Source organism: Ascidiella aspersa, chromosome 1, assembly GCF_963924565.1.
Source record: "Ascidiella aspersa chromosome 1, kaAscAspe10.2, whole genome shotgun sequence".
Lineage (NCBI taxonomy): Eukaryota > Metazoa > Chordata > Ascidiacea > Phlebobranchia > Ascidiidae > Ascidiella > Ascidiella aspersa.
The window spans coordinates 19,575,506-19,587,917 of NC_139447.1; the positions used below are offsets into that span (position 1 = coordinate 19,575,506).

A 12,412-nucleotide genomic window follows, 5' to 3' on the forward strand; every position below is an offset into this window, starting at 1 on the left:
AATAAACCCAAAATTCCGGTTTAAATATCATGTCGAGTACATCGATCAAACCTATCTTAAATGTTGCGCCACATATCAGTGGTCAATAAATGGTCGATCTTAAGTGCGGGAAATGGTGCAAAACCCATTTAAGACCACCCTTTATGGGGTCACCATGTCACATTTAAATATATTTTCGAGTACATTAATGAAACTGTGTGAAAAGAAACTTTATATCCCCCTGTAACAGGAATGGTGAGTCTTAAGTTGATGTTTTGGTGCAACATTCATTTAAGACAGGGTCAAATATAGCACATGTACCTTCTCATAAATGCCGATAGAGTTATCAATAACCGCATAGTTATTGTCACAAATTGCGTTATACCTGAAAAACTATTTTTCAATACCAAACAATGCATTACTTTGCCATCTGTCATGGACCACTGTGACGTAATATTCTTATTGTGATGTCTTATGGTGCGACCAGCTGATCTGTAGTAATCTGTTGTTTTGAAGTGAATTTGTGGCAAGGCCGCCAGGCGTGGCGTGTTGTTCTACATAAACTACGCTAAGGAAAACATCTGCAGTTTTTGCTGTACCAGTTTTAGGTTTGTCATCACAGAAAATCAACTTTACGATATCTGGCCTAAAAGTTTGCGACCATTGGGGGCTCATCCGGGATTTATTCTATTGAACTGTGTTGGCTGTTAACCTAGTTTTATCTGTTGGTGATGCAAGATAAACGTGACGAAAAAGATTTCTGAAGTTGGAAAGCAACTGTGTTTGACTGGAGCCGGTTTGGCGAAGTTCGTTAATGAACAGCAGGCGTTCGAGAATGAAAAGCGACGCCTATACCTTGGGAAGCTGAAGCCCAGCAAAGAGTTGCCGAGTCTGAAGCCAAAGAAAGGGGAAGAAATACCGAGGCCGAAGCGGCAGAAAAGCAAAGGAAACCCGAGGCGCGAGGCAGGGAATAACAGGACGAGTTGGATAGTTATCTGCTACGCTTCGAGCGCTTTGCTGTACCTGCAAATGGGATGCGTTAGAGTGGGCGACTACACTAAGCGCCCTTCTGCAAGTTCGAGCATTGTTTGTATACCCACGAATTCCAGACGCTGACGCTGTGGACTATTATCAGCTCAAGCAAGCTTTACTGAACTGTTACGATTTGACCGAAGAAGTAACCGTAGTAAGTTTCGCAGTTCAAAACCCGAAAAGGGTGAGAGTCCTTCCCAGTTTGCTGCAGAATTACCTGCAGAAGTAGGAAGTTATCGGGAGCAACTCTCGAATGGGGCGATGTGAGTGAGCTATTCGTCAAAGAGCAATTTTTAAATTCATGCCCCAAAGAGTTTTCGACTTACCAAAAGGAACAGGCACCGAAGTCCTTGGATTCTCTAACCAGTGTTGCTACAGTTTCTGGCGGCACACAACCGTGAGTTGGCTAAGGACGTGCGGCAGTGTGAAATTTGTCAGAGGTATATATAATGCTGACAACAGACCCAAGAGAAAGGTGCTTTATATGCGATAAGATAGGGCATCTAGCCAAGGATTGCAATTCGAGCGCAATGCCACCGAGGCCGAAGAGAATCTTAAACTCGACCGCAGACACCCGTTGAACAGGCGTTCTGTTTGACAGAAAATTTCTTCGAGATGACCAAATTGTTGCCAGGCCAGGCCTCATCAAGCTGGCCAACAGTTTTGTCGTGTCTGCCGAGGTGACAAAGATAAAGGTCAATACACCATTTTGGACAGGCGAGGTAGAAGCTCTATGTCTACCGGATCTTTTGCATGATCTGTGCATCGGAAACATTCAGGGCACTAAAGGAGCGGAAGATCCATTGTGGGAAGAAGCGAAAGCTGTCCAAACGCGTTTTAATAGAGACCTTAGAAATATAAAGATAAACTGCTATAATAGTGCCAAAATGTGACGAATGGCCTGTGACCGACAAGGCCGAATTCGAAAGGGCACAAAGAGAAGACACGTCAATTGTTAAACTAAAGGAGGCAGCGGACGTGGTGATTAAGAGGGAAAGAGGGACACAGATACATCCTTACGTTGATCAATTACGCGACGCGGTACCCGGAGGCGAAAGCGCTAAAGAATATAACGGCTGAAACCGTGGCAGAAGCACTGGTCGACATGTATAGTCGATTGGGAATTCCTGACGAAGTGTTAAGCGACTTAAGGACTCAATGTGTTTCGGAGTGTATGCACGAAGTGAACCGTCTTCTAATGATTAAGCATCTGACGACAGGTCCCTATCACATTACGTGTGACGGGTTGTAGAAAAATTTAACGGGATTTAACGAGAAAATGCTCAAAAGGCTGTGTTGTGACCAGCCAAAACAATGGAACAGATTTATAGGTGCTTTGTTGTTTGCATATCGCAAAGTTCCTCAAGAATCCACGCGATTTTCACCCATTGAACTACTTTACGGCAGGACGGTTCGCGGTCCAATGACCGTACTAAAGGAAATGTGGACTAACCCAGACACGGATACGAATGGGAGGTTAAGCTACCAGTATGTTATCGATCTAAGAAAAAAGATTGAGACGACTCTATCACCGGCCAAATGAGAGCTCAAGAGAGAGATAAAAGAGGTATTATCACAAAAAGGCCAAACCACGACGGATGGAACTCGGCGAACAAGCTCTACTGCTGCGAAACAAGTTGCTTCTCCAGTGGAATGGCCCATTCACAGTTATGGAGAAACGAAGACAATGTGATAATGTTCTGAATGTGAATGGAAAAAATCGTGTTTTCCATGCGAACATGCTTAAAACGTATGTCTCTAGAATGCCTACCACTGACAACCAAGATATGTCACTGGTCCACCAGGGCTGTACGGCTGTGAGTGAAGATAACACAACCAGGGTTTTTTTAAGGTTTGGTTTGGGTGACCGCTAAGTAGTTTTAAGAGATCGGAAGTGTTTCATTTAAATACCAAAAAGTTGCAAGTCCAAAATTTGGGAAACCGCTGGAGAAATTTGGGGGACCGTTTCGGTTTCGGTCCCCCAAAACACATTAAAAAAACACTGAACACAACCATGATGACGTCACTACAGTCTATCCAGTTTGGCGAAGAGTTGACGGCGAAACAGAAGGGGGAGGCGTTAGCGGCTACAAATGCTTACGTGGACATTTTTAGCTATTAATTAAACCGGTAAATGTTGGTTTTCTCGAACATTCAGCTCAAGGATGATTGGCCGGTGCGGCCAAAACCGTATACCGTTCATTACCACATGAGGCACGAATTAAAGCGCGAGCCCGACGAGGTGATGCAACTGGGAATAATACGACGATCCCGCTCAGCATACGCATCGTCTGTGGCTGTCGTGAAGAAAAACGATGGTTCTAATCGGATATGTATCGACTATAGAACGTTGAACAAGATATCCCTGTTCGATCCGGAACCGATGCAAACAGCCGAAGAGGTATTCCAAAGACTGTCTACCAGCAAATACCTAACTAAACTGGACCTTACGAAGGGGTACTGGCAGATACCCATTGCTGAGGAGGACATTCACAAGACGGCTTTCGTTACGCACTGCGGTTCGTACGAATTTCTCAAAATGCCATTCGGGATGGTTAACTCGGGAGCGACTTTCGTTCGCGCTATGCGCCCTTTATTGAAAGCACTAAGCGACGTTGAATGCTATCTTGACGAACAAATTAATTTACAAAGAGATAACATGAATAATATTGACATTAACATTCAAAATTAACATTCTAAACAGGTTTCCAGTCAAACGAATCTATGTAATGTTCAAATAAAATTATGTTAAATCATCTCATTTTGATCAGACAGAATTCTTCTTTTTTGATTTGTTAAGATTCGACAACCTCCTTCATTGGCATTTCATTCCTCTTTCTTTACCATGGCAATAAAGTTATGTATGTGTAATCGTTAAACAGTTTTTCATCAAAAAGAACGGCAAAAAACATCAACATTCCAGTTTATGGAAAAATCTGAATTAATACAAAAATAAACATAGCGCCCTCCATCGGCATTTATGAGAAGCTACATGTGCTACATTTGCCCCGGTCTTAAATGTATTTTGCACCACAACATCAACTTAAGACTTACCATTTCTGTTACAGGGTATATAAAGTTCCTTTTCACCCAGTTTCATTAAAGTACTCGAAATGATATTTAAACGTGACATGGTGACCCCATTAAGGGTGATCTTAAATGGGTTTTGCACCATTTCCCGCACTTAAGTTCGGCCATTTATTGACCACTGATATGTGGAGCAAAATTAACGATAGGTTTGATCGATGTACGCAACATGATATTTAAACCGAAATTATTGGTGTTTTCAACAGCCCCCCTTTCTTAACGCACCAAATTCGCCTGATTAGTTTTGAGGGTCGCTTGTTTTTCAGGCATATTGTATCTTTTCACAAAACTGGAAATCATAATCACAAAATATGAAAACTAAACAGCGAAACCGGCTGGAAGTTAAAGCTGACATGCGTGACTCTATATGCTCAAGCAAAATAACGCCTCGATTTCAAAAACTCACTGAGAGCAAGCGAGCACAACTATCCCATTAGTAAATTAATAAACATATTATTTTCGGAAAAAGTAATTGCTTTTGTAGTGCAGTTTGTTTGCAACGCAATCTTGTATTTGCTTGGGTCGCAAGATTATACCAAATTATTTTTTTTTTCAAAATGGGTCGCCTTAAAAACGTGTTGGGAACCACTGCTCTAAATAGTCAAACCTTTTGTACTCGACATGCTATTTAAATCTCTGCTAGCTCCCGGGTTATAATGAAATTGTCATGCCATTGCTGTTGCCTTTTCCTTCAACATAACGTAGTGAATGTGGGTTACTTCTGAAGGCGAAACCACCAAACCAGGAATTAGGACATTGTCAAAGCAAAAACATACTATCGTGTTTATTGTGCGTTGCAATTCGTTTTTTTTTGTTTTTAAAATGGCGCACTTTTTCAAATTATACTATTCCTTTTTTTATTCTTCTAAAGATAATATTTTCAGCTCTGAATGCGCTGTGGACTATAACTATTGTGAAATCATATAGCACCCTCGAAAGCAATACCGTTGCACAAAACACATACTTTCCATCATAATGAAGATCTAAGCTTTAATAAGCACAATCTAGCTACACTAACCCACCAAATATTCGTTCCAGTTTTGACAATATCACGTGACTTAGCTATCTTGAAATCGCTTCATTGACATGCTGAGCTTTGTCTAGATCAAGGGTTCTTAAACTGGGGTCCAGAGACCCCCTGGGGGTCCGTGAACTAGTTTTAGGGGGTCCATGAAGGCCTAATTAAAAAACTAGTGTATACATAAAGTAATTATTTTTTAAAAGAAAACACTTTAATTAAAAATTAAACGGTTTTGCACTGAATGTATAGTTAGACTCCATTTAACTTTCACATTTTTCGGACCGAAATAACAGAGCCATGAAGTCTATTTGTTTTGTGACGTCAATTTATGACGTCATTTAGGAGTATTTCTTGTCTACCGGGGTCCATGCAAAGCAAATAAAAAATGAAGGGTTCCGCGGTAAAAAAGTTTAAGAACCCCTGGTCTAGATAAAAAAACTGCCTTTGTGCACAACTTTGTTGCGCTAATTAATGCAGTGGTCGACAAATTGTGGGCCGTGCCACAGATGTGGGCCTTTTAACAAGTTTTAGTGGTCCGCGTGCTATTTATTATCTTTCACCTTTAACTAGTCGCGGGCCGCGTGATAGCCCCATATCCATTGTACTGTATAGTAAACGTGCCCACCGCAAAATATACTTGAGCCCATTTTATTCGTTGAAATACAGTTATTTTTGTTTAGTTTTTCCCATTATAATTAAATCCAGCCAGCTCAAATGCACTCAGCATACTATGGCATGTTGTTGCGACGTGTAAATCATAAACGCTACAAAACTTAATCTGTAAATCAAATTAAACTATACAAAAGCCTTTATGAGCCGCATCCGTCACGTATACGTCAAACTGCAGCTTTGCCAATTTATACAAAAACACACTTTTTCACGGTTCGCGCGATTTGAATGCATTTCATTTACTTAATTGCACACCAGTTAGTTTAAGAACATAAAGTCCCGTTTACACTACAGCGGCACTGAGCGGAGCTGAGCTGCACTGGGCGTGAAATTATTTTCACTACAGCTGCAGTGAGCTGCGCTGGGCGTAAAAATCGCCCCAAAACGTAACGTGTTTCAATAGCTGCACTTCGGGCTTGAGTTTAGCAAAGCGTGAAAATCGCTCCAAAGCGTAACTTTAAGCTAGCTGCAGCTGCTGCACGGGGCTTGAGTTTAGCAAAGCGTAACTTTAAGCTAACTGCAGCTGCTGCACGGGGCTTGAGTTTAGCAAAGCTTGAAACGCTCGCCACAATAGAATTTAAATGCAAATTACGCTTTGCTCAGCTCAGTGCAGCTGTAGTGTAAACGGGCCTTAAAGGTTTTTTTTCAAATTAAATGTTTTGTAACATCCTGTTATGAAGTAACTTCGTGACGTAATACTACAAATTTTCAAAAACCCTAAAAAATCCTGTATCCGCCCCTCTTGGCAATTGCTGCTACAACAGTTTTACGTTTGTTATAGTGACACTCTTAGCCAAGTGTTACATATATGGTCGAGTATTTAGTCTACGATTGTCATGTAAAAACAGCACACAACATTGCAATTCGGTTGCATGTTAATTTGTCACAATCTTATTTAAATCATCGAATGTTACGTGATGCTTGAGAAAACTTTTATACTACGCTAGTTGATTTAATGACGTTTCCACATGGGTCGTATTCTTATTCCGTGTGGCTCTTATTGTGTAGAAGCATTTATTTAAATCAGTAGGCATAACGCGGCAAACAGTCAAGGGTTCTTCAATCACCGCGAAGTGCAGAAAAACACAACACATGGTATAAAATTTATATTCAACGAACGTTTAGCACTACATTAGTGCAACATTTAGTCATAATTAAACATGTTATGCCATTCATAAATATATTTCCGCTAAATTTATTCCTCTAACGAGTATGACTTAAATTAAAACTTATTCCAGTATGTTTAACCACGCAAAATTTAAGCTGAGTTCGCAAAATAGTACGCAATTTATATTTCAAACATGTTACGGGTTTGTGTGACGTTATACGCAGTTTAATTTGGCGTTTAGTGCAGAGGTTTAGCAACTTTTACTTTTAAACACGATGCTAAGTTTTCATACGTTGTACGTCATTTGAAACCGGGATTACGTGTTTTCTTGAATATTATACGAGTCGTATACTAAACATACTTTGAATAAACATCACGAAATTTACACTGATGTCGTACAACAAACCTTCCCAACAATATTGTGACAGTGATTGTGGCCAAAGCCTAATGGCTTCTTACACTGTGTTTACCCACGCCAATACTTGGCAGAGTTCGCAAAACATTGCGTTTATTGCAGCATTTTTTAATTTAATTAGCAAATGTTACGGATTTTCGTTACTTAAAGATGTATGACATGTATGCAAATTTAATTATCAAACGGTATTTTGTTTCATTGGATGCAGTATGGTACCTACCGATATTATGTATTTGTCTGAATTTCGTGCAATTTAAACAATTGCTGCTATACGACTTTACGTTTGTTAGTAATTTTCGATCGATATATGTCACGGGTTTACGTTACGTAATATTTGCGAGACGTGTTTAGCCAAGGTGGTGTATTTAGTAGCTCCATTTAAAAAAACACACAACGTTGCAATTTGGTTTGATGTTAAATACCCAATTTATTTTAAAAATCATCGGCTATCACATGCGGCTTCAGCAAGTTTATTCATTGCTGCTAACTCTAGTGGCCTATTTCAGAAACAAAACTACTTCTAGGTTATCAGTTAAGTTTTCATGTTTACACTGTTTAAACCAAATACAAAAATTAATGGGAATTCACGAAAAGAAAGAATTAGATCTTTCGAGCCACACAGATAAGTCACATAATTAAACACGCAATTTCATTACTGCCGCTTTCACATCGGCTGTGGGGTGTTACTCTGATTGTGGGGAAGCGTTAGGTTAACCGATTTTAGACACACGATATGACATGCTTTGAAATTTCTATTTAGTGACACGCTGTGCAAACGTTTAGGCATAAGTAAAATGTTATGCCATTTAAAAAATATGTTTGCATTATTTATACCTCTTACCAATATCTTACGCTATCCGCAAGATTACTTTTTGGGTATATGCTGATTACCAAGTTTATCTTCGATAATCATGGGCTATAACATAAGGCTATCAGTTTAACATGTTACAACGTAATGTGAATTAGTGATAAAGGGCCCAAAGTATGATTGATTGGTTCATTTTGTTTAACCAAAAAAATTCAATAGACTTTCGTACATTCATTTTCGTACATTATGTGGTTATTGTAGGTGTAATTAATTTTTAACCAGTTAGAATAACTGGTAATTATTCCATTTAACCTGAGCAACGCCGGATGGATATTTTGTCTAATAGAAACAACAAAACTCAAACTTTGAGATTAATTATTTTTATTGCTGACTAAAGCTATGTAATGTATGTAAGTGAAAAAGAAGCAGGGCGATATTTATTTCTGCATGTGCAAGGTGTGGCTCTTTAGCAGTTAACAAGTAAGGCTAAATATTTGTCTCTAAATGGTTGGTCACTGTTACGTGTTTATCAACACTTAAACACCCAAATTAATTAATTGCCATAAGCCAAATCTTAGAGTTCATTAAGTTATCTTACGAATTTCTAAATAGGGCTTTAGATTAGCGCGTTCTAGCTTTCGCATAATCAAATGTATTGTTGGTTGAATAATATAATATTTCATGATGTAACGTTTTCCGTATTGCGTTCTTTCGCCTCGTTTCAAACTTGACATGTAACCTTTAATCTCGTAATCTATAACTGTCAGTCTTGCGGGTGGTTTTCTCACGTTCTGCAAAACAAGTCACTTGTTTCGCTGGCGTCTGACTCCCGCTGCAAATTGGCCTTAGAATGGCCGCTGTAATGCCTAGCCATGTTTTCAGAGTGCCGGCCAGTCTTATTGGCCAAATATGACGTAACTTTTGTGTTCTTTTTCTTCCTACGTATTGGCTATAGTCACCCATGGTTTTGCTAAAGAAATTTGCATATATATTTTAAACGACACTTCGTCTAATTTGCCGTTTTACATTTTAGGCGAAAAATGCACCTATTCGTAAAAGGATAACCAAATAAAGGTAATATGATAACAAGCAAATAATATACAATAACTATTTTCTTACGGAGACAAAGTTGGCGTTGATATAATCCGAAGTCGCAACATCATCAATAGGATTAAGACGAACTCTTGTTGCATCATAGGGAAGAACATTATCGTAACGATTTTTAATCTTGTTTGCAGGATGATTGGCAGCTTGTTTTTCCAATGCAACGGCTTCTATCGACTTAATTAAAAGTACGACACTTGATAAATTATTTTATTTGCCTTCCGACGAAAAACACATTCGGGTTGTGGCATCTGGGGCGCAATGTGGCCTGGCATAAGCTGACATGTTCTTAACCGCACAACTACACAATACACAGATCTGATCCGTAGCCTACAGCAAACTGTCGCTTTTTATATCAATTAAGCTGACTAAAAATTATTGTTGATTTATGACACCCTAAATCAGTGTTTCTCAACCTTTTTTACTAGGGGCGCACCCAGACACATATGAAAACCTGGCGGCGCACCTTACGAGCGAAGCGAACGCGAAATTTGTAGGTGTACCGGCATTTGTTTTAAATTGGCGGCAATTTTCATTATATAGGCTTTATAATTGCAAATCTTTCAGCCTTGAGACCAAAATTGAAACAATATCAACATCGGAACAAAATACAGTTAGGAATAAGGCGTAAATATGACTAATACCTAATAGTCGTAATAATGACGAAATTGGAATCATACCTAAATGCCAAAAATTAGGCCTATACCACATTTTATTTAACCCCAAACCCCACCCATAAATATTACTAACTCCCCTGATATTTTCAAACCTAACCCAATTGAAGCCAAAACAGGGGCAAAAAATCCGGGGCCAAAATAGCGTCGCCCAAATGGCGACAACAAACGGCCAATGCCAGACAAGTGACCCCCAAACATCCCATACCCTTTCCCTACAGTCTTTAGCGTTATTTTGCCGCGGCGCACCTGTCGAGAAGCGCTGCCCTAAATAGCTATCATGGTGGTCGTCCATCATAATGTAAACTAGTGGTTTAGGCCACTATTTCTCAGTGGGATATCGGGAGCGAAAGAGGGGCGTTGGCGGAAACTCTAAATCAGAATAGTCGTGGCCCAAGACATCGTTAAATGTGGCCCGCAAAGCAGTTAAGGTATTCCCAAATATATACCAAAACGTTTACATCGAGAAATTTGCGAGTATTTTTTGTGCCCAATGCGCCAGTTCTCCTTTTCATATTAAAAGTTTTGTCAAATAACCCAAATGATGTCACGTTATGACATGGCCAATCTTTTTTGCTAAATTTACTACAGAAGCACAAACTTTTGTTCGCGCCTCGCGCGAACTTCTTTCCGCTTTTGCTATTTTCGTTGAAGGGCATCTATTTTGCCAAGGGCCATAGAATATAACATGTTGCACTGTGTGACTTATAAACGCAGAAAAAGCGGTATTTTTAGTAAATTAGACTATAAAAATATATAAGTGCCATTATTTGTAGTAATATGCGAAGTTATTTGATGTGCCAGAGTCGTCACTTTTTTAAATAAAATGTTTTACTTGCATATTTTCGCACAAGTTTGTTAGAGAACAACATTCCTTATTACGATAATTATTTTATGGCTTTACTTTCTGAAAACTCTCAAATTGCATCAAGAAGCTTATCAACAGCAAAAATTACTATTTTTAACATTTTCAAAATTTTACTCGACAGATAGTGGTAAACTACTTAAACTTAATGCTATCACCTATACAATAAAATGTTAAACCTTACCAAAAATTCCATTCTGAAATGTCGATTATCGTCAGCCGACTTTTTTATAAATTCAGATTCAAAATCCTCTGCTTTGATTAACATTTGACCAACAACAAACTAAAAAAAAGATAAATCATCATTATAACCTTGAGATATTGACAGTGTTGCAAACAAGTTATTTTGAAATCACTTAGGTCCCAGACAAGTCATTTGTGAAATAACTTTTGTGAAATAATTCCCAGTCTTTTCCAAAACTAACAAGCGAAGTCCCAGTTAAAGTCAATTTCCAGTCAAGTCGACTCCAAGTTAAATTACTGATATAAAAAAAATAGCAATAAACTAAGAAAATTGGTAAACTTATCCGACCATAAGCAATAACATAACCCCAAAAAATAACATTCAAACAGTAAACCCAAAAAAACATTTGAAAACATTTAATATGAACCCAAGTAAATTGAAGTACTCAATTTCACTAATTTTAACGTTATTACCATTCGATATTTGTATCGATTGGTGGAGGACGTAAACTTTAATTTAAATAATAAATGCTTGCCTTGGCTACATTTGTAGTAGGCCGATGTTCCACTTACCTAACTAGGTATCCTGACAATTTGTTTTATTCATTACTTTGCATTGAACCCTAAACCAACTTGCCTTTTTCGGTTGTGCCAAATGATGTTTTCACACCAAAATCGTTACACTTGTAACAAAATAACATCATACATTTATATTAATCATAGTAGGCTATGGCTATTTTTTCACTTGGTGTGGAGAATTATTAGAAACGAGGGGTTCTTATCTAATTTTTGCAGTTTCTATATATCAAGCAAAAAAAAGGTTTTAAAAAAGTTTTAGCTTCACGGCCTGGGGAAAGCTGCTATTTTGGATATACAAAATGGCCGCCCGGGTATTGCTTGTGAATTCTAAATTTGAAACAAGCCTTTTTAAGAAATATGACTCATTTGTTTTCGTCAAAGACCTTTCTATATCTGGAGTAGGGGTGGGTTCAAGAAAGTAATAACTTAATAACTTACTTAAAAACTTTTTGTATAACTTACATGAGTATTTTTTTCTGAGAAATATCAAGTAAATTTGCTTTTAGCTTAGGGGACACTGTTTACATTTCGAGCTACGTAGCGTTTGCTATTAAGCGCATTACAAGTAGAACATGACATTTCAATTTGTTTTGCAAGTTAGTGTAGCCTAATCGTTGCATATTGTAAGGCAATCGTAAGCTGTGACGTGCCAATGGATTTGTGGCCTAAAATTTAGTGCTTTAAAACAGAGCTTCGCGGAAAGTCCCCAGAAGCTCTTTTAGGTGGGCCGTCAACTTTTAGCGAGCATGAAGAAAAAAAAGGTAGGCTACCACCTGTTTGTATCAATTTATTTTATGTCCATTTTCTATAAGAGAACACTGTTTGACAACAATGCAAAGATGCACTTTCATTCCGATAATGTTAAGGAAAAAGAGTTTTACGGCCATC

The 12,412-nt window shown here is 38.5% G+C and overlaps 1 protein-coding gene across 1 annotated transcript in view; it reads right to left on the reverse strand.

Moving 5' to 3' along the window:
• LOC146168183 (receptor-type tyrosine-protein phosphatase epsilon-like) overlaps window positions 1-12,412 on the reverse strand; it is a 110,167-nt gene that overhangs the window by 52,212 nt on the left and 45,543 nt on the right. Inside the window, exons 6-7 of the mRNA XM_083386186.1 lie at window positions 10,947-11,045; window positions 9,239-9,400 (exon numbers count right to left, since the gene is read on the reverse strand). Coding sequence (XP_083242312.1) covers window positions 9,239-9,400; window positions 10,947-11,045 — 261 coding nt within the window. The remainder of the gene's footprint in view (window positions 1-9,238; window positions 9,401-10,946; window positions 11,046-12,412) is intronic.